Below are 23,896 nucleotides of genomic sequence, written 5' to 3'. Positions count from 1 at the left end.
AGGAGCCCCTTTGTTTTGAGAAGGGCCTTCTTCACCAAATCGCCGCTGGAGCTGAAGGCGCCGGGACCCCCTGCTGCCAGGAGGTGCAGAAGCCGAAGGAAAGAAGCAAGGACCGGTGGACAAGGGAAAGAAGCCGGGCAGGGTCCTGCGGGTGCGGAGGAGCTTTCGTCAGCGCTCCCTCAGCAAACAAACCTCCACCGCGCACCAGCCAGGGTGCCGCTCCCGGTGCAGCGAGAGTGCGCGGCTGCCCTGTGGCACTTCCAGAACTCACGTGACACCAGACCTGAGACGCAGGAGGAGCCGCTCTGCATCCCTCTCAGGTTGTCAGCCAGGGGATACATCCTTACTGAGGACGTAACGGACTGGGACCACGGGCTTCGTAGGATGCCATTTCTGCGGGAGACCACGCCGCTGCCGGCCTCCCTGCTCTGTTCCTTTCTAACCCCTGGCCCCTTCCACGCCAGCACTTTCGGCCGCTTCCTTCCTGCCTCCGAACGTCCAAGGACGTGTGTCTGCCCTTAGCTCCAGGCCCTTTCAGAACTTTTGCAAAAATGGCCTTTTATTATTCACCTGGGAACACCAGCAGAATCAAAAGGGGGAAAGAAAGAGACATGTCCTATTTTTTTCAGTTTGGATCATTGAAGTTAAGATTTGGGGCAAAGAAATCATCATTAAAATAACTTTCCAATACTACATTTCAAAAATTTTTAAAGAAAGTATTTGGTTCACCTGTAATCTAACCCCCTTTACTGTGCGAGAGCTATCAGTTCTGTGTCCCTTCTGACGTTGATCCGTAAGTCCAGTCGTGGGCAGGCACAGTCATAGCTAAGCAATATAAGAAAAAACATGCGCAATATTATTGTCCATGTTTTTTCTTAACGTTATTTCAGGAAGACCACTTCTCACACACTTTATGTTTATGGATTTAATGGATTTAATGGCTTCAAAACACCCCTGTGCCCGGCAACGACACGGGGCATCTCTCCCCACTTGCACGTTCAGGCCGGTGTCAGCGTGTCTGCCGCTGCCTTCCCGGCGCTGCGCCCTGCTACGCTCTGGTTTATTTCCCCTCGTGTAACGGCTCTCCCAGGACGACTTCTGGGGTTGGCCTCCACGCAGCGGCCCAGGCTGCGGCGCGGCTCCCGTGGGCTTTCCAACGTGGCCCCTCACCTGCCCTGCCACCCACAGGGTAGCTTTGCCAGGAGCTTCATTGGAGAGTTGCCAGTCAGAGACACAAATGTCCTTCCAATCACCGGCCCAGTGGTACACGGCCCCTGAGACCTGCCTCCCTGGCCCCGGCCCCCGTCCGGGCAGCACCCCCAGAATCCCGGCTCCTCTGCGGTTCTGCCGGCTCCTCCACCTGCCGAGAGTGTGATGCTGGGACATGAACAACGGGTTCCCCCTCCCCCCGCCTGGCCTTCCCACCTGCAACAGAGGCCGCTCCCCTGCCCAACGGTTACTCTGCGCCCCAAGCCAGACGCCTGGGTCCTCGCCACTGAGGAGGGCTGGCCCGTGCCGGCTGGACCCAGCTTGGCCCTCGACCCCACCCAGGCCCGGCTTCTCGGGGCCCACCTGTCGCCCCACGTTCCGCTGCCTCCTGCCAACCACTTTCTGTCTCCATGGAGTTGCCTATTCCGGATACTACTTATCAGTGGAATCCTACACTATTTCATGATTTGCAACTGGCTTATTTCACTCAGCAAGGACTTGGGGATCCATCGATGTAGCGTGTGTCAGTATTTCATGTTTTCATTGCCAAGTCATACTCCACGGCACGGACAGAGCAGTTTATCATCTCTGTCAATGGACAGACATTGGGGTCATTTTCACTTCGGGGCTGTGATAAATAATGCTGCTATGAACATCTGTGTACAAGATTTTATTTTGGCATACTTTCGTTTCTCTTGGCTACACTCCTAAGGGTACAATTTCTGGGTGACGTGACACCTTTCTGTTTCAACTTGGAAGAGCCTCCCGGCTGTTCAGCACCACACCGGAGCTGCACCCCACGTGCCCGCCCCGCCCCCCGCCCCACCCCCAGGGCGTGAGGCCTCCAACCCCGCACATCCCCCTGGGCACCCACCGTTGCTCCGAGTCACTCCACGCGCTCCTCGGCCACGTGCACTTCTTCTTTGGGGAAATAATGAAGTCCTTTGCCCATTTTTAAATTGGATGACTTGTCTCTCTGTTTTAGTGTTGTAAGCATCATTTATTTATTCTAAATCCAAGTCCCTTGTCCAAGACGTGATTTGCAAGCTTTTCTCCCTTTCTGGGGTGGTCTTCTTGCTTTCTCGCTGGCATCCTTTGAAGCACAGAAGTTTTTTTTTATTTTACACACGTCCCAATTTCTTGACTCTTTTTCTTTTGTTGCTGTGCCTTTGGGGTCATATTTAGGAAACCAGCGCCTAATTGCAGGTCGTGAAGATGTAGCCTACGCTTTCTTCCCATGGTTTTATAGTTTTAGCTCCTACCTGAAAGGGACGATGCGACTTGAGTTCATTATGCTCTGTGGCCGAAGAGAGGGGTCCAACTTCCTTCTTTTGCATATCAATAGCTTAGTCATTCTGGTACCTTCTGTTAAAAAGACTATTCTTTCCCCCTGGAATGGAGTTGGCATTTTAGTTGAAAATCCTTTGACTGTAAATGCAAGGTTTTCTCTGGACTCTCAATACATTCCATCGCTCTATATGTCTACTCTTGGGCTACATATCTACCCTGTACTATGTAGTTCAGTTTGGACTGAGATGGAAAGTGTGAGTTTCACTGTTTTCAGGATGGTGTTGCCTGTTCTGTGCCTCTGAATTTTCATAGGAATTTTATGATTTGTCAATAACTGCAAAGAAGCCAGCTGTGCTTTTGATAGGAATTGCACTAAATCGGAATGTAATATTGCCGTCGTAATAGAAAAATCTTCCAATTCACGAACAAGGAATGTATTTCCATGTCTGTAGGTCTTGAATTTCTTTGAACAATTGTTTTATAGTTTTTCAGAGTACACAGTGTGCCCGTCTTTTGTTAAATTTATTCGTATTTTATTCTTTTGATGCTATTGTAAATAAAGCTGTTTTCTTAATTTCAGTTTATTCATTGTTACTGTATACGAATGGAAACGATTGTGTCTGTTGATCTATCCTGCAACCTTGCTTAACCTGTCCGTTAGTTCTAACAGTTTTTTAGTGGGATTCTTAGAAACCAGGTGAAATTCCAGGGCTCCGAATCCCCCGCGCTCCGATTCCCAGCCTCCCGTAGGTCGGTTCGTCGGTTCGTCTCTATCAAGAGCTCAGAGAGGAGCTGCAGCGGCACTGGCAGCGAGGCTGGAGGCGCACGTGCGGCCCGCCTCCTGAGGCCGCAGGCGCCCGCACCTCCCCTCCGCCCCGCCCCCAAAACCCAGCTTCCCCGGCGCTGAGCCTCCCCTGGCGGCGCCCTGCTTCTGGAAAGGCCTCCCCTTCCGAACCCACCTCCTGAAATGCCCGCCCTGCCACGGCTCTGCCCTGGTCGCGCCCCCTCCCTTCGCCGGGCTACTGTTGGCGGGGGTGGGGGGGGGCGCGGGGGGGTGAAGACGCAGGCAGCGCCGCAAGGCAGCAGCCCAACACGGACCGCCAGCCCGCACAGCCCTGGGACCCCACAGCCCCCGACTGCCGCGCGGGGTCTCTGAACCCAGGCCAGGGTCGCGTCTGAGGCCTGGCGGCTGCTGGCCACTCTCCTCGTCCCCCCCCCCCCCCCCCCCCCGCAAATCGCTTCCCTTCTCCCCCAAGGCTGCCTTCTCCCCCTTGTTAGCTCCAGCCTCCAATCCCCGAGTCCTGGCATCTGTGAGAGAACAGTTAGGTCCTCTCACATCCCCAGACCCCACCTCTAAGGTGGGCTCCTCTTTCCGAAGCCCCACTGGGCCACGGACGGTCTAACTGCAGGCCTCAGCTTTCAGCAGCCCACGTACCTGCCAAAGCTTAACAAGGATCATTTTTCTCTTTAGAGGATCCCATTTCTGGGCGATGGAGCCCACTTGATCTTTCTTTACCCAACGTGGGCTGGGAGCCGGCATTAGGAGACGGGCATTCCCACTCCTGCCCCTCAGAGCGATGCCAGGTGATCTCAGATTCACTTCGTCTTCAGTCTTTGTATGATCGACGACACTGCGTCGCTTTATTCTCGAGTTATTCTAGCTCTTTGGGCACCTGCCTGTGTAATATTGTCAACGCTCTGAGGGACTGTTGTAGTGATTTTTTAAATTTTTATGTTCCATCCCAAGAATGGCTAACTACGATGATTTCCACATGGAAACTGTTCATTAAGCAAAAAATTTAAATTATTAGCCTGAGTGTTACCATCCATTTCTATGCTGTGCAAAGCCAGTTTTAAACACAAATATAAACGCCTTTCCTTCACAGGCCAAATCAGAGAAATCACACCATTTGTATTAAATACCTACTACGTGCCTGTGTGTCCTGTTCATATCAGAACAGAACGTGGGCACAGGGTACCCTGCTGCTTCTACAGCCGAGAGACAGCCCTGGGAGGCCTCCTCTTCCCCTGGAGCCTGAACTTGCTTCAAGCACGTGATGAAGACAATGGGGCCCTAAAATCGCTACCAAGCAAGGGGCCCTGCCGTATTCTGTCTCGCACTGCTTCCTGCTCCTCCCGTGTAGCGGGCTGAAACAGCCCTCGGGCTGAACTGGCCGTGGTGATACAGCAGGGAAGGGGACGGTTCCTTCCTTTCCATCCTTCCTTGCTCATCTGGAAGCCTCGGGTGGAAGGCACTGGGGCGGCAGGTGCAGGAAAGGAAGTGCATTGAAAACAGTTGTTACTTTTGTGTAGCATTTGTCATGGTTCTGATAAGAACTAAACGCACAGGCATGTATTAGGTCTTGAATACAAAGGGTGTGATTTGTGTGATTGCACATGTGAGTTCAATGCGCCTATATCCGTGTTTAAAAGCGGCATTGCGCAATGTGAAAAGGGATGGTAAGATTCAGGATAATAATTGAAATTTTTAATTTTCCTTTCTTTAGAGTATTGTAAATAGCACCTACAAAACGCTATGAAAAGTTGAGATACACTGCAAATAAAAGGAAAATCTGTTGTGTTTAATAGCACCGCCCGCTTTTCGAACCAGGGGTCTCGCATTTTTCAACTGGCTCTGCGCCCACCAAGGAGGTAAGGAACTGCAGCAGAGCACAAGTCCAAGCCTCCTTCCTGGCGGTCGGGCGAGAGCGGCAAAGCCGGTGTGTCAACAGGTAAACACCCAGCGCGATGCCGGCCAGCGATGACTGCGCGTAAAACTCCGGGGGCCCGGAGCGAGGCGGAGGGCGTGGGAATTAGACCTCGAAGCCTCGTAAGCGAAGGCAAGGACGTTGGATTTTAGTGCTTTGAGCAGGAGGGTAACGCGACCTGATGGCTGTGGCCGCAGTGGCTCTGCGTGGAGCTGCCTGCGGGGGGCAGGCGCGCAGGTCTGGCGAGCTCTGAGGCAGGGTCGGGGGCGCGGGCGGCTCCTCTCGGGTGGGGTCCCCCACGTGGAAGGACGGCGTGCCCTTTCCAGAGACGGGCGGGACTGAAGGAGCACGTTTGGGGTCAGAACGAAAGCCCCGTTTTGAACCCTTAAATTTTGCCCCAAAGAGGAGAGACATCGAAGAGCCCTCAAACATGCCCTAAAGCCCTTTCTCCCACGGTTCGGACGCGCGCACTCGGCGCAGGAACTCCCCCTTGGCCCGGCCAGTCCTCCAGAGCATCGAGAGCGCCGGCCAGAGCGGCAGAGTCCCCCTTGCCGGCCTCGGCGACGTCCTACGGCGCGCCGGAACCGACTTTGCGCCCGCGCAGGGGGCACACGCGGCGGCGGCTACGTCATCACGGGCGCGACGCCCCGGGGGACAGTCTGGGGTCTGACTACCGGGAAGGTGCGGCGGCGGGACCAGCTGGGAAGATGCCCGTCGCCGTGATGGCAGAAAGTGCCTTTAGCTTCAAAAAATTGCTGGATCAGTGCGAGAACCAGGAGCTCGAGGTAACCGTTCGCATAGCGCGGGAGAAACCGCGGGGTCTCCGTAAGCCCCGCGGCGCCGGTCTCCAGGGTAACGGGGCCTGGGGCCTCGGGGCGGGGCTGGGGGCGGGCGCCGGCGGGGCGCCGGGAGCTGGGCGCCGGGAGTCGGGCGCCGCGGCCTGCTCTGGAGGTTAAGGACCCGGCCCGATCGTCCCGACTCGCCGGGAGCTTGTTGTTTGTCCTAAGTGAGTGACCCTGAGAGCTCTGTGCAACTTGCTCCTTACCCGCCCTTTGCTGCCCGCATTAAACTGAACACCTTTCCCCCGGTTGTGGGGGTGGCGGGGGCTTGTGGATTTTGTTCAAGGCGCGCGTGCGCACGGGCACAGACCGAAGATGTAGCCATTGGAACCTTTTATTAGCGCATAAGAACATAATGTTAGCAGGGGAGCTTAACCATTTGTCTTCAATGAGGAGTGAAAGTTACGTCATGTGGCTATTAAAGTTGAGGTTTTTCCTTAGAAAGGCATTTAACAAGCATGTATAAAAAAGTGAGTTAGCCAAAGGAGAAAACAGCCAAAAACAGCATCTTATTAATAGGCACTTGATAGATGCTTTTTGAATGAATTGCAGTTGAATGAGGTTATAGGTGCCTGTAACTCAACTATGATGTTTTTTTCTGTTTAATATTCATTTACTTAGATACTTAACATGTTTTATATACTGAGCAGAATCATAATGGTTTGGGAATCTATTGGAAGTATTTGTTTCTTACCATAGATCGCTTGTATAAGAATTTAAGAATTGGGAAGAGGATCGCGTGTAAATAGTCCTGATTTTATAGAGACATGAGGCCCAGAGGATGATAAGCCACTGACAGATCTAAACTTGATGTTCTGGGTTTTAATAGAAGTGTAAATGAGGTTTTTCTCTTTCATCTTGGCCTTGCAGGCTCCTGGGGGAATCGCCACGCCCCCAGTGTATGGGCAGCTCCTGGCTCTGTATCTGCTCCATAATGACATGTAAGTACCTTTTACCTGCTGCTGAAAGCGGCAGCTTCAAGGTTATGCCAACATGGGTCTGCGCCGAAGTATCACCCCTGCAACACAGGCACAAGGAGCTGCCTCTTTTATTATAATACTTAATACATTCATCTCAAACAATGAATCGTAAATTACAGTTACGCTGAGGTATTTTAAAATACACTCGTTTTACATATACTTTCTAAAAAACACTCCAGTTTGTCGTGAGAAACTGCAATGTTACTTTGAAATTCCTTTAATTCTGTTGACCTTTTGGCTTTCTATAAAACTTTTCTGTGACCTTCATTTACTTAACCTTATGTGTAATCAGTAGACCAAGAGAAATCGAAAGGGAAGATTGAGAAAGCTAAGAGGAATTTATTACCAGCATGTATGAAATTTTTTTAAAGTTTTTTTGTCAATTATTCCTAATTCATGTTCAAATGTCAGAAAGCATAACTGTGCAAAGGAACAAGAGGGTCTCATAGTTCTACAACCCATCGATGGTTACTGTTATATGTTTCTTTAAATTCTTCTGAACTTTTTTCATATCTTTAGAAAACCTAACCAAGATTTTCATTACACACACATCATATGAATTACCTGTTTTATTTGTTATAATCTCGCTGTCCTGTGTGTGTCGTAGTTCAGGCCCAGTCGTGGGAGGAGGGGTCGCGGTTCCGGGAAGAGCGTGGAGGACTGTGTGCACCGCCCCGGGCCGCCCGAGCCTTGGCAGTGCAGACGGCGGCCTGTTTCCATAGACAGGCAAACTGCTTGCGCAGTTCTGTGTAAAGCTTTGTGTTTTTAATGTACTATTTATTGCCTTAAGATCTGGATCATCAATGAAAAGATGATTATAATGCCAAAATGTTACTTTGGTTAAACCAAACTATTTTCTGTCTGTTAATCTGGAAAGCTACTATTACTTTCCCTGGACAAATTCATATGAAACTAAAATTCCCTATTTATCTATAGTATTTTAAAGTATGTTTCTATATGTATGTATTGGGATCTAGAATTTCAAACATTTACTGAGGGTTTTTTGTTTTTTTTTTATTGCTTGCTTTTTCTTGGGGGATGCAAATCAGGAACAATGCACGATATCTCTGGAAAAGAATACCGCCCGCTCTGAAATCCGTGAGTACCCTTTCTGTTTGCTGCTTTAGTACAAGGGTGACAGCCATGGCAACGGCCACCCCATAAGTTTGTTTTCTTTGTCATGTGGTTCACAGAAATTGTTATTAAACTGGTAGTAAAGTTTAAAAGTAGATCTGCATGTTCCTCTAAGCAGAAATTTTAATTTCCCTTGGATGGTATAGAAATCCATGCCCAGCTTTTACTGATCAGATTTCTCGAGACATTTCATGGAAGTTTCACATAACAAGCTAAACAACTGAGCCAGTTCCAAGAAAAGTTCTCTGTTGTTTTTTAACTGATTTTCACAGTTTGCTGTTACGTATTTATCTTGAACCCAGTGATGTTTATATTTATAGGAACGCCCTAAAACTGAGGGCTGCCCACAGCGTTAAGATTCTCTTTTGCTAAATAAGATTTTAAGTGTCCTGTTTTGGGTGGGAGATTAGATGGAATTACCTCTCACAAGTTTTTTCCGAAGCGGAATGAAGTGAATTTTTACTTCAGTGGTTCACTGTGTCGAGCATAAATGCGAAGTGAATTTTGTAAACATTTACGGAGACTACCAAGAATCCACCGACACTCTTGCTCAGTGTCGACATTCGGCGGCAGGTCAGGTTGGCAGCATTTTTACGCTCCCTCCGTCCCCCTCATTCCGGTAGCGCCCCTGCGGCTCAGAGGCCTGGATGAAGCGCGGCCCCTCCTGTGCGGGCGCGGCCTCGTCCTCGGGCGGCGGCCGAGACCCACACTCTGTGTCGGGAACCGTTCTGCTATTATTTTTGCCCTGAAGAAATGCATTTATATTGTATATCAGTGATACCATATTTGGCCGTGGATAGTACGTACCTTTTTGACCAAATTTCTGAGGAAAAAATAAGGATGTGCATTATATGTGGGTATTCCTAATTTGGTATCTCTGTGAATGTTTTTAATGTTTTTATTTATGCTTACACTTTGAAAGTGTAATTCTAGAAAGCAGTAACGATATCAGCATGCAAAATAATACCCTGGAATATGATAATTGGTTTTGTTTCTAAATATAAATTTAAAAATTACGTTAAAAAATTAAAACAAAAGATTTTTTCCCTGAAAGTCTGGGCCAAAAACATGGGTGGGCAGTGTACACAGGAACACATACACGTGGCAAAACGTGGTATGCGATCTCCATATTACATATATATTAACAAGATGTGAGCGTATCTTTTAAAAACAATGTTTATGATAATTCACAGGCTTCGTTCTGTACTATTTTGGGACTGCATTCTCACGTCTTAATTTGCTGTTACAATAAATATTTATGTCAAACATGAATAGACTGTGCTGTTCACAGCATTTAAAAACCTTTTGGATGGTACTGAGCTGAAAAGTAATTACATCTCTGAAAAGAAATGCCGCATCATGTTTTCCGATACGGTTGTTGGTGAATCTGCACAGTGAACGTCCTCCAAGGCAATAACGGTATCGCTTGCAGGCAAATTCTGAACTTGGGGCCATTTGGTCAGTGGGACAGAGGATCTGGCAGCGAGACTTCCCTGGCACCTACGCGGCCATCAGCGCTCACCAGTGGTCCGAGGCGGTGCAGCCGGTCATGGAGGCGCTCAGAGGTAGTGTCGCCTGCGGCGAGGGGCCGAGGCAGCCGGTGTTCGGTGCCAGGCGAACGGGGCGGGGCCGGCGGCTCTCCAAGCCCCGCCGCTTCACGTCCTGCCGCTTCACGTCCTGCCGCGGCGATGGCGTCGATGGCTTGGGCCTCACCATCCTCTCATTTAATGCTGGGCTGGAACGGCTCTTGCCAGGGTCTTTTGCTGCTAAAGTGAAATCTTGTGACACTTAAGGTCAAGGGAGGGGTCCGAATTTTTTTAAACCCGATTTTGAAGGTAGAGACTGTGCTTTGAGCTTGGCCAACCTCAGCCTTTGATAGGCGTTTCCCCCTGCCGGACTTCATAACAAATCAGTCAGGTGCCTAGATGCCCGGAGACTGCAAGCCGGCTGCTGCGGCGCGAGGAGGCCCGCCCCGCCCCCGCCCCCGCCCCCCAGCGCTCGCTTCCCGTCTCCCAGCACCGCTCTTTCATAACTCCAGACAGCGCCTCCTTTCGAGCCTTCGCCCCTTTTCCCCTGGTGCCTCGGTCCTGCGGGAGGGGCCTGCGCCCCGGGGGCCGCTCCCGCGGCCTGCTGGTTCTCGGGATCCTGGAACAGTGTGAGTCTCCGAACAGCAGGCACGAGCGGTGGCGGGCGGGCAGGCGGCAGTGTGGGATGCTGGGGCATTTGGACAGGAAATAGCCTCGCCCTCCGTCCGCGGTCATGGGCTCTCGCGGACCTGGTTCGGTCCCGTGGCGACAGCCTGTGTACACCGGTCTGGCGCCTTTGCCCGGCGTCGGACAGCGGGGTCGCGGTGGGACGCGGGCTCGGGTCTGCTGGCTCCTTCCGCAGCGATGGAGGGCGTGTTGGGGGACACGGCAACGTGAGCCACAGCTGGGGGGGCCGGGGGGGCTCACCTGAAAGCCAGGGGCTCATTTGGAGCAAAAGGTGCCAGAGGGGCCAGTGTCATTGTTTGGCAACGTCCTGGGAATGGGGAGGACCCTCGGTGTGTCATGGGCTCTTCCATTCGTACCCACCTGCCCTTTAGCTGGGAGGTAAAATCCAGGGTGTTCCCCAGGCAGGGAGGCGGGCCAGCCGGCTCCTCTCGGGGCTCCTCTTCGCACCGCCTGCCTCGGTCCTCCCTTCCGAGCAGGAGCGTGAGCCCAGGGAGACGCCACCCACGCGCCCTGTGTCGGGAGGAGGGTTTGTTCAGTCGAGGACTAAGTTATTGCCGGGTCGGCTGGCAGCCCCTCCTGTTCGGCCCGACTCTGAGGCCTCGACCTTAGGGTTTGACGCTGAGCGAGGCGGGAGCACAGTGGGCGGGAATGCGGGGCCGCGCTCCGGCCGCGGGTCTGCCGTGGGGCCCTGGAACCTGGGTGGGGCCCTCCTGGGGGACCTCGAGTGGCACAGTCGGTGTTTTCCGCTCCGTCCGCTCGACGTTTGTCACTGGAATCCATGAGCCGTTTAAAAACCTGCCTTACAAATACATAAATCTGTTTAAATGAAACATTCTAAGGCTTTCAGTCTCATGTGTATTAACCTTTTTCTATCTCTAATTCTCACTGTCGTCTGAGAAGGACTTTTTGTCTCAGAGGAAATGTAAGACATAGGTTTGTGCCTTCTGCAATATTTGAGCGCCTTCTGCCGGCTAGAACAGAAGTCCTTGGGCTGTCCTGGGCTTGTGTATAGGTTTCAGACAAGGACAGCTGTGTCGTTTAATGGCGCGTTCTGAAAACGCCGGCCCCCTGGTCACTGCCACCCCTCTGCCCCCACCGCAGAGGCGACGAGGCGGCGCGCCTTCGCCCTGGTCTCGCAGGCCTACACCTCCATCGTCGCCGACGACTTCGCCGCTTTCGTGGGGCTCCCCGTGGAGGAGGCTGTGAAAGGTGCCGTTGGCCTGCTTCTTGTTTCCAAGGACGGGGGAGGTGGAGGGGTTCTGCTGTGCATGTCCGTTGAAAAGGGGCGCCCGGCGGCAGGAAGGCGGGACAGCATGTGCCCCCCCCCCGCGGCCAGCACCACCCAGCTAGTGGAGGGGGACAGCGGCCCCCCCCTCGCTGAGAAACCCCACTGTCCCCCGCGTGGAGCAGGCACGCTCAGCCCAGGGCCCCTTCCCTCCCGGTCCCTGGGCCCTGGCGCTCACCCTGCAGCTGCCCGCCGGTCCCCAGATGTGCTTCCGCACCTCTGCCTGTGTCCGGGACAGCGGGCGGGCACCACTTTACAGCGGTTGGCGTTTTTATTCTCCAACCAAGTGGAGGGCACCACGCCCTGCCCTGAAATGTCCAGGGCGTAGCACAGAGTAACTCGGACTGAAACGTCCTCGTACGGACGCGTATCAGTTGGCCTCTTTCTGGAAAGGGGTCATAGCTCGCTGTCTAACAAATGTTGTGCCCAGAGTCCATGCTGGGTAGAGCTGTGGTGCCACCCGTGCTGGCCGTGTGGCCTGCGGCAGTCACCGGGCCCCCCGCGTCCCCTCCCACGCCTGTCAAGTCGCGGCTGTGCGTCCCACTCGAGAGAGCCGTCAGGCTGCGGCGGCCGTCCCTGGAACACCTGGCAGTGGCCCCCGGCTGCCAGCAGGGCAGCGAGCTGCTGCCCTAGCACCATCGCTTCCCTGTCACTCGCGAGGGCTCCGCCGGCCGTGGGGAGGGACGTGAAGCCTCAGTACGCCGCAGGCGCATTCCGGAGCCAAGTCCCCGTGCGAACGCGGTCTGTAGCGTGCGTCCCTGGGAAGGCCTCCCGCGCCAGCGCGGCCACCCTACTCCTGCCCTCACCTCTGTGTCCCACGCCCGCCCTAGGTGTATTGGAGCAAGGGTGGCAGGCCGACTCGGCCACGAGGATGGTGATGCCCAAGAAGCCAGGTAGGTGGCGCTCTTCCCCCGCCTGCGAGAGCCTGACAGCATCGCAGATGCAGACGTGGGCGGGAGGGACGCGTGCAAAGTCTTGCTCTCCTCACGCAGTGGAGGTGGCCGCTCTGGGAGACGCAGACGGGTAGACACTCGGGGGCGGGGGGTGGGGGGTGTGCGGAGCTCTGAGAGGTAACCTAGTTTTCCCTTAGTCATTAAAAATTTACCTTTTATATTAAAAAGATTTTTATGTGGGTGTTTTGTAACTCTTGTCACAACTCAATTTTTACGAAATACTCACCTGCCAGCCCTTTACTCGGGGCCATTTCTAACTGTGCTCGTCCTTCGTGCCTGTTTTTAAGCTCCGATGGCGCCCTTGTCCCCCTGCACGCACAGCACGCAGACGCCTCCAAACAAGGCACCCGGCGGCCTGCACCCTCCGAGTCGGGCGGCCCAGCCCTGCCCAGAGGCTGCGGACGCCCTCCCCCTGCCCCGCGGCCCTGCGCTGACACCCTGGGGCCCCACCGCGAGCTTCTGCACGATCTCAGGGCTCGGCCCCGGGGGGCGGGGGGACCTGGCGCCGCCAGGCCGGGTCGCAGGGGAGCCTGGGAGGGTAGGGCACGCGGTCGCCCCGTGGGGCACCGGCAGTGCGCGCTGCCAGGGAAGTCCTTTGTGACGACGGCTGTAAACCGGACTTTCCCCTTTGCTGGTTCAGTTGCAGGGACGCTGGACGCCTCCTTTAACAGGTTTATCCCTCTGTCAGGTACGTTGTTTTCATGTGTTCATTTCAAATGGGCTTCGCTGGTCTCAGCTGTTTTGCAGTTTGTGTCTGTTTTTCTTAGTTCTAACCTTGTGCAGAGGTTAAATTCCATTCTTGGTATTTACGGTGACCCCCCCCCCCCCGCCCCGGCTACACGGCCTGTGCGGGCTCCCCATGTAGCCCCCGAGCCCCAGCCCTGGGGGCCACCCCCCGGGTCCCCTGCACACCTGTCCAGGGGGCGCCGTGGCCAGCGGGGGCGGCACCCAGGCGGCCAGGTGCTGGCGGAAGCACGAGGATGTCGCTCCTCGGCCGAGGGGCTCTCGGTGCGCTCGTCCGTCGCGGTGTGGCGCTGCCCTAGAGCGCAGAGCAGTGCCCGCCGCCTGGTGAGCACTTGGAGGCCCGTGGGTGGGGCTGTCCCCAGGAGGAGCCAGTTCTCTTCACAGGGAAGGCACAGCAGCAGCAACAAACAGGGCGTGGCTTCACTCCCAGTTTGGGAAAACTGCTCAGGAGCGATAAAGGCTTCTTGTCTTGTTTTTCAAAATCGCCCGAAATCAGGGCAAACCTGGGAAAGTTTCTTGTTATTAACCCAAAAGCTGGGGGCCCGGTGGGGGAGCCGGCGCCGCGTGCCCCTGGCCACTGACACTGCGACTCTCTGTGCACAGAGCCGGCCCCGGTCCCACCGATCCCCAACGAGCAGCAGCTGGCCCGGCTCACCGACTACGTGGCTTTCCTCGAGAACTGACCTCCAGTCCGGCTCAAGGTCGCCTGCAGCGCCCTGTGTCCCGACGAACGTGGAGATGATGTAGACTTTGTACTTTGAATTTATCGGATGGATTAAGCACCTCAGCATTCTGTACTGAGCATGTGATAAAATACATATGTAATATAAAGCACACTATACATATTTTGTCCTTAAACATCATGCTGGATAGTTGCTGAAGCAGTTCTCCTTTGGGGACACGTGACAGTTTGGTGGAGCCCTCAGGACGATACGGTCAGTTTGTTTCCTGGGGACTCAAACATGCAGCTCCCTGCTCACGTGCACAGAGCTGGGCGCTGTCTGTCCCGCCTGCGCCCACCTCGCGGCCACCCCCACCACAGGTGCACAGCCTCAGGGACCCGCCTGGGGTTCGAGGAGGACCGTCCCTGCAGACTGTCTGAGCTGGGGGTGACCCTGCTGTACCCTCTTTGGAGAATATGCCCTCTTCTCTCCTTACCTCCTGCAGGTTACTGGCCCGGGATGCCGAGACGCAGGCGAGGACAGGAGCTGTCCCCCAGCGAGCCGCGCTGCTAGCGTAGGCCCCTCGCGGAGAGCGAGCGGCACCCCCACCGCCGGCCTGCGGGGTCCGCCGCGGGCGCGGGGCGGTGCCGGGTGCTCCAGAGAAGAGTTGCGTTGCGACGCTTCCTTTCCGGGGCGGGAGCGTCCGTGGGGCGTGCACGAGACACGCTCTCCCGCCGTCCCGCGGCCTGTCGGCGGCCTGTGCTTCCCCCTCGGCTCCGGTTCTGCCCTGCGGGAAAAGGCTGAGCGAGCCGTGTGTTTCTGTGTGGTGGCCCTCTGAGCGTCTGGAGTTGGTGGGTGTGCCTGCCGGTTAAAACACCGCTGAGTTCATTTATTTTGCATTTGTTCAATAAATATTTAATTGAATTCTTCAACTGTTTCATCTAAGGCAGTTCCTAGAATTTTCACTCTCCTGTTTTTTCTGTTGACATTCTAGTTGTTGTCTCTCAAAGTAAGTTTCCTAACCGAAGAGAAGCAACCTGTGTGTTATGTGATTCATGTTTTCACTTGCGCGAAGAGGTCTGTTCGAGGAATTTTTGCTTTTCACCAAAGGTTCCAAGGACGGGCCTGGGACTGGCGTTTCTTCTGGTTCGGCCACGACAGTGGGGGGCCAGGCGCCCCAGCCCCATAGCGTCAAGGCCGCGTCCCGGGGCGTCCGAGGTCCACAGGCTATTAAAGTGTCCAGCCATCATTGTGTCGTTCCTAAGTTCTGATAAGTAACCTTTAACGCCACAGAAGCAGTGTCTGCCGGCAGGTGGGGGGACACTGGTGGGCGTGGGAAGGGAAGGCGGGCCGCGGCGGGCTTGTGCGCTGCTTCCATGGGCAGAAGCGGGGGCAGGGGGGCGAAGGCCAGTTTTGACTCAAAGCAAAGAGGAGCTTTGCAACTGGATAGACCAACGCTATCCAGCAGCAGGAGGAGGCGTCACGTACGGAATTCTAGATGTAGTAGCCACAATAAAGTGAAAAAGGAAAACATGAAATTAATTTTAACGTTTTACTCAACCCAGTCCAAAATATTTTCAGTTCAGTATGTCACTAACACTAGAATATGAAGAATTTTGCATTTTTCATGCTGACTCAAATCCCACGTGTATCTGACTTGAGCACAGTGGAGTGTGGACTAGCCGCGCATGACCACACGTGACAGGTGTGTCTGGCAGCGGGGGTCTGGGCGGGCTCAGACAGCGAGAGGACTTGGCACAGCCACGTTACGTGACCACGTGCTGAAGGTGCTCGGGTGCTGGCCGCCCTAGGGCCCATTTCCTGCCCCCCCACCCCCGCCCGCCCACCTCGTCTCCGTCCTCTGTAGCAAAAGTAGGAAGAACAAAACTCCAGCCCGCAGCAGCCTGCCCTCTGCCTCCCCCCACCCACAGCAGCCCCGGCAGGAGGGGCAGGTGCCTGACGAGAGGCAAGCGGCTGCCCAGGAGTCTGCGGCGTTTGTTGCGTGGCGAGTGTTGAAAACAAGCAAACAAGCTGCCGGTACCCCTGGCCAGGGTGGCTCAGCGGTGGAGCGAAACAAGCTGCACTGAAAGCGCACTGCAAGGCAGGGAAGTCCAGGGCCTGGCAGCTCCCTGCGGAGGAGCCGGAGTCGGAGCCGCGCACAGTGGGAGTAGACACACCCTCGTCAGCGAGCTCTGGGCTGGTGCCTCCCCAGGAGCCGCAGACAGTGCCACAGTCTGCGGGAGCCGGAGGTTTGCCTTTTTGATGGGTTAACCTTTTTATGGTTAAGCAAAGTAATGTCCTTCCTCCGATGTTGCTTCTGTAAGAGAAGGAAGCTTTCAGAATGTAGTGGAAAAGAGTGTAACTTTATCTAAACTCCTAAAGAGAAGCTAAAACCAGGGTGGAAATTTTCTTGCTCTAAATGTTTGACGACACTCCCCTGGGCCAGTTGACATGGTGGGGAGCCAGGACTACTTCAGAAGTCCTGTGGAGGGACGAAGGACCCTGGGCGCGCGTATCATGTGTGCGGCCTGGGCAGGGCGCGTGTTTCCCCACAGGCCCCACGCTTTCCTCCTGGGAGGGGCTGGAAGGAAGGGTTTCATTCTGGATGAAAGGAACCAGGCCCCTTTCCAGCGATGAGTCACCTGACAGCCAGTGGGCAGGAGCCAGGATGGAGTTAGTCATGTTCTCGTGATCCACGGCCGGCTCCCCGCCTCTGCGGAGGGCTTCTCGGGACAGCCGGCCTGCGCCCTGCGCATGGCAATCCATACGGGGACCCACGCCCCTCCGCAGGGACCCCCTGGCCCTTGAACAACACGATTGGAAAACGGCGAGGCTGGCAGGGAGTACGTAAAAGGGGAATGGCCCAGAAATCCCAGCTCCATCTGGCAGCCATAAACCTGCTGGACGCCTTGCCGTAAAATCCTGATTTCTAGCAGACGCCATGCGGGCCTCCAGCCGTTTCCGGTCACACGGAGCGTGGGCGGAAATGCGGTGTGTGCCTGAGGCAGCAACGGGGGATTGGTTTCTAAAGATGAGCAGTGGGCCGCGGCTTCCCACAGCGCCCTGCGCGATCGCCGCCTCCAGTACGCGCTCTGTGCTGAGCCCGCCTTCCTTGAGCCCGGAGCCGCTGTTCTGCCCCGGGGCGCGGGGCACCACGCCTGCTGCCCCTTCCTCACGGTCACAGGGCCCCGATGGGCACGGCCCGCACAGGGCCGACGCTGGGCTTGGACACGCTTGGAAAACTTTCGAAGGTGACCAAAGGGTTAACCTTTGGCGGTTTCAAATACAGCCTGTAATGAAGAAAGCAGCCGCAGCTGTCCCACTGCTGGGCAGCGTGGTTTGGACTGAACGGCCCTGCCGTCCACTGGGCCTGCGTCTCCTGCGGTCGGGAGGTAGCGTGGGGAGCACTGCGCGCGGACCTGCTCTCCCACGCCCCGGCGCCGCGGGAGTCCGCTCTGGCCCACCGTGATGCCGGGCCGGAGGGAGCCCGGCAGTGCTTCAGACGCTGAAAACAAAAAACGCCCGAGTCTGCAAATGCCTTTCCTCGGCAGCCCAGGGAAAAGACGAGACTGGCCTTTTTGTTCGGTTGTCAGAATTGGTCTGCCATGAATAGGGCTTTGTTTCTTCCAAGTTGGCAGGGCAACCCTAGAGCCACTCCGCCATCGCCCAAATTCTAGGCGGGCTCGCATGTGGAATGACCGCACGGATAGGGGCACCCGCGCCCGGGGCGCCGACGGCCCGCTGCCAGCGACAGCTCGGCAGGAGGGGCCGACCCAGATGCCCTCGCCTCTCTCGTCCTCCCCACCCACGGGCCCTCCCGCCCCTGCAGCCCCGCGGCCCCCACACACGGCCCCCACGGCCGCCTCCCTGGGCTCAGGGCCGGGCGCAGGTGGGCGGCCGCCCCGGGGCCTGTGTCCAAGCAGGTGGGAGGCCAGGCCCACTGCAGAGGCCCCGAGGTGGCGGGCAGCTGGCCTGGCGAGGGGACACTGTGGACGGGGTTGCGTCCAGGCCTCTGTAAGTCACCGGGTCCAAGCTGCTTCGGGAAGCGGTGAAAGCTCACCGAGTTTTGAACGTTTCTGACCGCTTAAACGTTCTACTTTCCCCTTTGCCTTAAAAACATGCGCAGCCACCCCACGAAGCCAGCACGGAGGGCCCGGCTCTCGCTCTGCCTCTCCTCGGGCCTCACGGAGCCCTCAGGGCAAGGCCCCGTCCCGGGATTTCGGGGGACGACTTCGCTCCGGCTCCATCCTGAGCTCCTGCGGCGGCGCCCGTGGGAGGCGTGCTGGGGCCCCGCTCTGCGGGGTGCGGGCGCCCAGGCAGATCGGCGTCCGGGCAGCTGGGGCCCTGAGGTGGGGGTACCACCCAACACAAGGAAGGGCCAGTGCCTGCCGGCGCGGACTGCTGGCGGCCCCGCAGGGACCGAGACGCGTGGTTTGCGGGCCTTGCCCTCCCCCCTCCATCCCGTGCGGCGCGGTCGTCAGGGCCCCGTGCTTCTCTCCCGGGCCGCCCCCGCTCCACGCCCCGCTGCCCAGGGATGGCCTGGGAGGGACCCAGCTTCTCAAAGTGGTTGAATGAACAGGACGCTGTGACTCATCGGGGGCCAGGGGCTGGAGGAGGGGGCAGGCCAAGTGCCAAAGGCCCGGTGTGCCTTCCTCCTCAGGAACCGGGTCACAGGGTGGCAGGGAGCGGGAGGCGCTGTTCAGGGCTGGGACTGCGGAGTGTGAGCCTCTGTGTGTGTGTGTGTGTGTGTGTGAGAGAGAGAGAGAGAGAGAGAGAACCAGTGTGTGTCTGAGCCTGTGTGTGTCTGGGCCGGTGGGTATGAGACCCTGTGGGTGGGTGTGAGCATCTATGTGTATGTGAGCCATTGTATGTGGGAACCTATGTATGTGGGAGCTTCTGTGAGTGTGAGCGCTGTGTGCACGCACGCGGGCTTCCCCCCACGTCCCTCCCTGCCCTACCTTCCCCAAAGCTGCGCTCTCATGGGTGCGTCCCTAAACAAGGCTCTTCTCGCTGGCCCCTGCCCCTGCCCCGGGACAGCCCTACGAAGCAGTCGCCGCCCCGCCCCACCCCGCCCCCACCGCCCCCGCCCCCTCGCTGAGGGTGCCTGGCGAAGTCACCGCGGACAACGGAAGCAGCCGCCTGAGGCCCGCCCCGGGCTCCCAGGGTCGCGTGCACCCGCTGCCCGGCAGGAGCATGGCCCCTGCTACAGCTCAGGTTTGTCTGTCCAAAGCTGGGATTTTGTCCCCAGTGTTAAGGATGACACCCTAAGTCGGCGGTTCTCGCCCAGGAGCAATTTCGTCCCCTGAGGTTCATTTGGCAACGTCTGAAGGTACCTCTGGCTGCCACAGTTGGTGATGGGGGGGCAGAGGCCGGGGGGCAGCCACCCTGGCGCAGTGCACGGGACAGTCCCCGCCACAAAGAATGGCCTGGCCCAAAATGTCAATAGAGCAATTCCTGTCTGCCTGCTGGTCCCCTGGCATGAAGGACCCAACATGGCGGTGGGCCCAGCTGCAGGGGCCCTCTCACCGCGCCCCCTAGTGGGAGCCCCCGTAACCCAGGGGAGCCTCGCCAGCTGCAGGTCCCCTGGGAGTGACGCTGAGACGTCCTGCCGGCCACGGCGCCGACTTCAGCGGCCCGCCCAGCCCCTGCGTGCAGCCTGGGAGACACGGCCCTCTCCTAAACTCCCCTGCCACCCTGCTGGGCAGCGGCGCCTGTTCCCTGCTGGGACCCTGAACCACCCTTCTTACGCAGCGGTTCCCAGAGCGCAGAACCCGACACGTTTCTATCACCAGCAGGGAGAGCGCAGGCTGGGGGTCCAAACCCCTGATCCAAAACATGTTTTCTGAACTGGTTGTACCACTTACACGCCCTTAAGCCGTGTGCAAAAGATCACATTTTCGCCACCTGAATGACCAGCGAAGGTGAGCATCTTCTCATAGGCCCGTCGGTCATTGGGTATCTCTCTTTTTTTTTTTTACAGTCTTTTGCCCATTTGACTGTCGGATGGGTGTTGCTGTTTTACTATTGTTGATTTTTAGGAGCTCTGCTTACCTTCTAGAGACGAGCCTTTGCCCAGCACACAAAATGCGGGTGCCTGTCCCCACCCTGGGGGGCTGCCGTTCATTCCCCGGACCCTTGGCCTCAGTGCGCGTATCCTGAGGTTCCAGTTCATTGCTCTTCTGGTGAATTTCCATGGGTTCTCGAAACTAATGTGTGCCTTTCCTTAGATTTCTCTTCCACTTTGCTGAATTTTAGTCCTAGCACACATTTTCTGGGCCCAGAAGGACCGGTAGAAGCCAACGTTCTAGTTGCTTGAAAGTTAACAGGTCTTTATGTGGCCTTCAGCCTTTATTGGTACTTTAGCTGGGTATGAATTCTCTCTCTCAAAGTCCATCCCTCATGAGGAAAATGTCTCCTCAAACCTCACTTGGAATTTATATTTCAAATTCCTTAACTCGGGTTCTTTTCGTGTTTTATGTGTCCTTCTGCTCCTTGAAACACCTGTTTTGTAGAGGCCGGATTTCCCCGAAGGGCCGGCTGCTCTGCGTGGTCTCGCCCGCAGACCCCGGGGAGCCGCCAGCGCCTTCCCGGCCTGCAGGGGGCAGCGCACCCAGGTTTCAGAGAAGCGGGCGCGTTAGCGTTCTGACAGGTCAGCTCCCTGCAATCTGATGACAGCGCCTTACAGTGGGTTTTCCGCTGTCTGGCGTGTGGGTAGGACCGCAGTTAGTGGACGGCGGAGCAAACCTTGTGGGGGAAGGTTTCGTGCTGCCTCCGTGGACCGACTCCTGTGGCCATCGACGGTCGGCTGGGGGCACAGAGCCGCCACGCCCAGGACGAGCTGGCGCACACCAGGGGGCTTGACAGTTCCTGCTCTACTCCCCGAGCCCCGCCCCCCGCAAGCTCCCTCGGTGGGCGGTGGGTGGGGAGAGGCCGACCCCAGTGCGGCGGCCACAGGACGGACCTTCATTCCCTCTTCGCAGGACCGCCAGGCCGCAGCCCCTCCGGGGGGTTTGGTGGCAAGGTGGGCCGCGCCTCCCGTATCCCCTTTTGTTCTGGTGCCATTTCTTATTTTAAATCATCAGGAACCGAGGAGCTCGGCCAGCAGATTTCCCGCGTTCCCAGGGATCGGGAAGACTTTCCCATGATTCTGTCAGATCCTTTTGGGGACGTGGTTGCGTAACAGATGTAAAAACTACAAAAGGTTAGGATGTCACCCCGAAGGAGGGGCTGCGGCGGCGGCAGCACTGTGAGCGAAGCCGTCTGCCGCTGGGAGCACGTGCCAAACGGTGGACTCGGGATGAGGGGCGACATGCGACCAAAATCCAACTTCCCGTCCAGACCTTTGTTGCTTCCTTTTACGGTAAAACCCATAGCCCGTCGGGGGGTGGGGGCGGCTCCCCCATGAGCTCATTGTGACGTCGTCAGTCCGTTACCTCTCGCTCAAGCACCGCGGCGCCGGCCTGGAACTCGAAGGGCAGGCTGACCTGCCCTCCGTTCGGCGGGAGGACGCCCACGGCACAGCTCCGGACGCGCCCGGTCACAGAGGCGCTTTGGCAGGGTGCTCAGTCTTTGTCAGGCATTTCTGTAAATGCCAGTCTGGGCTCTTTTGCAACCAGGAGAACACGTCAAGGACTTGTGCGACGGGCCCAGCGCGACCTCTCTCCCGTCAGCGCTGCGGACTTTGGATGACCGTTATCTCTATGGCTCATCCCCAGAAGACTCTCTCCCTGGCTGACTTCACTCCCAGGACTTTTAAATAAACTCTATGGTGGTAGTTTGTTCGTTTTTAAGGAAGAGCCCAAGCCATGAGAGGCTCCATGTTGCTAAGGGAGCAGTTTTTCCAAATGTGATTCATATGTGAAATTCCCAATAAAAAATTTTGAAGTCCTATAAAATCACGCTATCACTTTTTGGGTTTTTTGTTTGTTTGTTTTAGAGAGAGAGAAGGTAAGCGGGGGGAGAGAGGGAGAGAAACATCAGTGTGAGAGAGAAACATCGATCCGTTGCCTTCGGTGGGCACCCCCCACTGGGGACCGGATCTGCAACCCAAGCATGTGCCCTGACCAGGAACCTACCCTGTGACTCCTTAAAGGCTTTGCGGGACAATGCTGCACTGAGCCGCACTGTCCAGAACACTTTTTGGGGGCGGGGGGCGGGGGGGGGGGTTTGGCTTCTTATTTCAGAACAATTTCAGCCTTGCAGTACACTTGCAAAAACAGCACAGAAAGCTGCGCGACCCGTCCTCCCGCGCCCACGGGTGTGAGTGCCTGACATAACCGCCGGACCGTTGGCGGCGCCAGGAGGCCCAAGGCGCCCTGTGACGGTCGGGAGTCCCCCACACCCCCTCCCCGCTCCTCCAGCTGCACCCCCCCACCCCACGGCCCTTTGCGGCCAAGGATCGACCTGGAAGCCCATGTCGTGGTCAGCTGCCACCCCCACCCCACCTGGGGGGTTCCTGGTCTGGGACGGCTCCTTGGCCGCGCTCTGTCTTCCGCAACCCTGACACGGGTGGCGCGTTCCAGCGGCTCCTGTGCCGACCGTCTCTCAGTTTCTGTTTGATGCTTCCCCACGCTGAGACTGAGGTCACATGTGTTTGCCGAGGGGGCCCCAGAAGCAGCTCTGTGCCCTTCCCGGGGCCCTGGAGCAAAGGGCAGAGGCCCCCACGGCCTGTTGGCCTGTTGCTAGGGATGGTCCCTCCGATGATTCGGTTAAAGGGGCACCCGCCAGATTCCTCCGCTGGCAAGTTAGGGCACCCCGCTCTGTAAGCAGAGAGTGGGGAGAACTTGGAGAACATGCGAACATCCCGTTCTCAGACACACTATTTGCCTCACTCATTGGACCGTCCATCGAATGGTGTTTGCCTACAACAATTCTTAGTATGTGTCAGCCAAAGAATGATTGTCTATTCCCATCATCCCTTCTGCAGGTAGTACCCGGAACTCTACTGGGAATGCAAGCCGTTCTTTCACTTCTATTTATTAATTCAGTTATTTATTGGCATTAATAGGGACTCATGGGTACTTAGTCTGCTCTAGGAGCTGTAACCCATGACTGTCATCATACGCTTTGTTGTCCCGCTTGTCCCAGATTGAGTCATCGGGAGGCCCTTCAACTGGCTCCTGCTCTGACCACTCCCCGCCCCGCCGGGGTCACTGGGGGCACCGCGGAGCACTCCTGGCCACAGCCGGGACGCTCCTGGGCCAGCCGGGCCTTGCGCCTCTCCCAGGGCCCCTGCTCCCTTCCCGGGAGAGCGCGGCTTAGGCGCCGAGGTCTGGGGGCCGGGCGCGTGCCCGGCCGCGGGGGCGGCGCCGCCCCTCCCGCTCCTCTGTCATGTGGCCCGTTGGCCCCACATTCTGCATGTGGACAGAGGACAGCAGCCTACGCCTCCTGTGCTGAAGCTCTGTCTCCCCTGCCTGTGCTCACGGGCGGAGTTCAACGCCTCTGGTGACCTCCTGGCTCTCTTTTCTGTTTTCCGCGTTGCCCACCCAGAGCCTGGAGGGCTTGACAGGCAGACGCATTCCCGGGGGAGCGGGTGGGGCCCGCGGGCCTGGAGCCGCATTCCCAGCTGACCTCAGGTTCAGGGCCCGAGAGCCGCCAACGGCCCACTGGACCGTGTGCTTGCCGCTCAGCTCCGTCTCTGAGGGAGGGACGCGGCTGGTCACACGGAGGGGAAGCGCTTCGTCAATAACCAGCCCAATCTTCCAATTTCGTGTTTTGTTTTTGTCCTCTTTGCTTCTGTTCACCGACTGAACTGCTGTGACCCCCTGGCTCGGGAAGGAGGTCCCCTGCTGAAACGAGCGGATGACCTTTCTCCCCGCCATTCACATCTCGCTCGGCGGGGACCTGGTTTTAAAATAGCCCAAGTTTTGGGGTTTTTTT

General features: G+C 56.7%; 1 protein-coding gene across 2 annotated transcripts; it reads left to right on the top strand.

Moving 5' to 3' along the window:
• The first annotated feature begins 5,843 nt into the window (after positions 1 to 5,843).
• Positions 5,844 to 14,999, top strand: COPS8 (COP9 signalosome subunit 8). 2 transcript variants are annotated; one of them, XR_008528919.1, is made up of 9 exons: positions 5,844 to 5,992; positions 6,917 to 6,987; positions 8,076 to 8,124; positions 9,593 to 9,725; positions 11,475 to 11,582; positions 12,489 to 12,551; positions 13,252 to 13,299; positions 13,959 to 14,290; positions 14,523 to 14,996. XR_008528919.1 is itself a non-coding variant. In XM_054570404.1 (8 exons), the coding sequence occupies exons 1-8, from the start codon at positions 5,915 to 5,917 to the stop codon at positions 14,036 to 14,038; spliced, it is 630 nt and encodes a 209-aa protein (XP_054426379.1). In that variant the 5' UTR covers positions 5,844 to 5,914; the 3' UTR covers positions 14,039 to 14,999. The 2 variants fall into 2 exon arrangements, 1 of the variants encoding a protein (XP_054426379.1); XM_054570404.1 differs by having other exon boundaries at positions 13,959 to 14,999.
• The last annotated feature ends 8,897 nt before the right edge of the window (positions 15,000 to 23,896 follow it).

The sequence above is a fragment of the Pteronotus mesoamericanus genome, unplaced genomic scaffold (assembly GCF_021234165.1).
Source record: "Pteronotus mesoamericanus isolate MK-2021 breed Mesoamerican mustached bat unplaced genomic scaffold, CSHL_Meso_final contig_1018, whole genome shotgun sequence".
In the NCBI taxonomy this organism is placed as follows: Eukaryota; Metazoa; Chordata; class Mammalia; order Chiroptera; family Mormoopidae; genus Pteronotus; species Pteronotus mesoamericanus.
The sequence above is the reverse complement of the archived record's forward strand: the minus strand, read 5'-3'. Positions and strand labels throughout refer to the sequence as shown.

What these genes read in the sequence shown, in the direction of transcription:
- COPS8 (XM_054570404.1), top strand. Translation starts at nt 5,915, where the DNA reads ATGCCCGTCGCCGTGATGGCAGAAAGTGCCTTTAGCTTCAAAAAATTG. An exon ending in GGTGATGCCCAAGAAGCCAG is followed by an intron (nt 12,552 to 13,251) that starts GTAGGTGGCGCT and finishes TTGCTGGTTCAG; the next exon opens with TTGCAGGGACGCTGGACGCC. An exon ending in CAGGTTTATCCCTCTGTCAG is followed by an intron (nt 13,300 to 13,958) that starts GTACGTTGTTTT and finishes CTCTGTGCACAG; the next exon opens with AGCCGGCCCCGGTCCCACCG.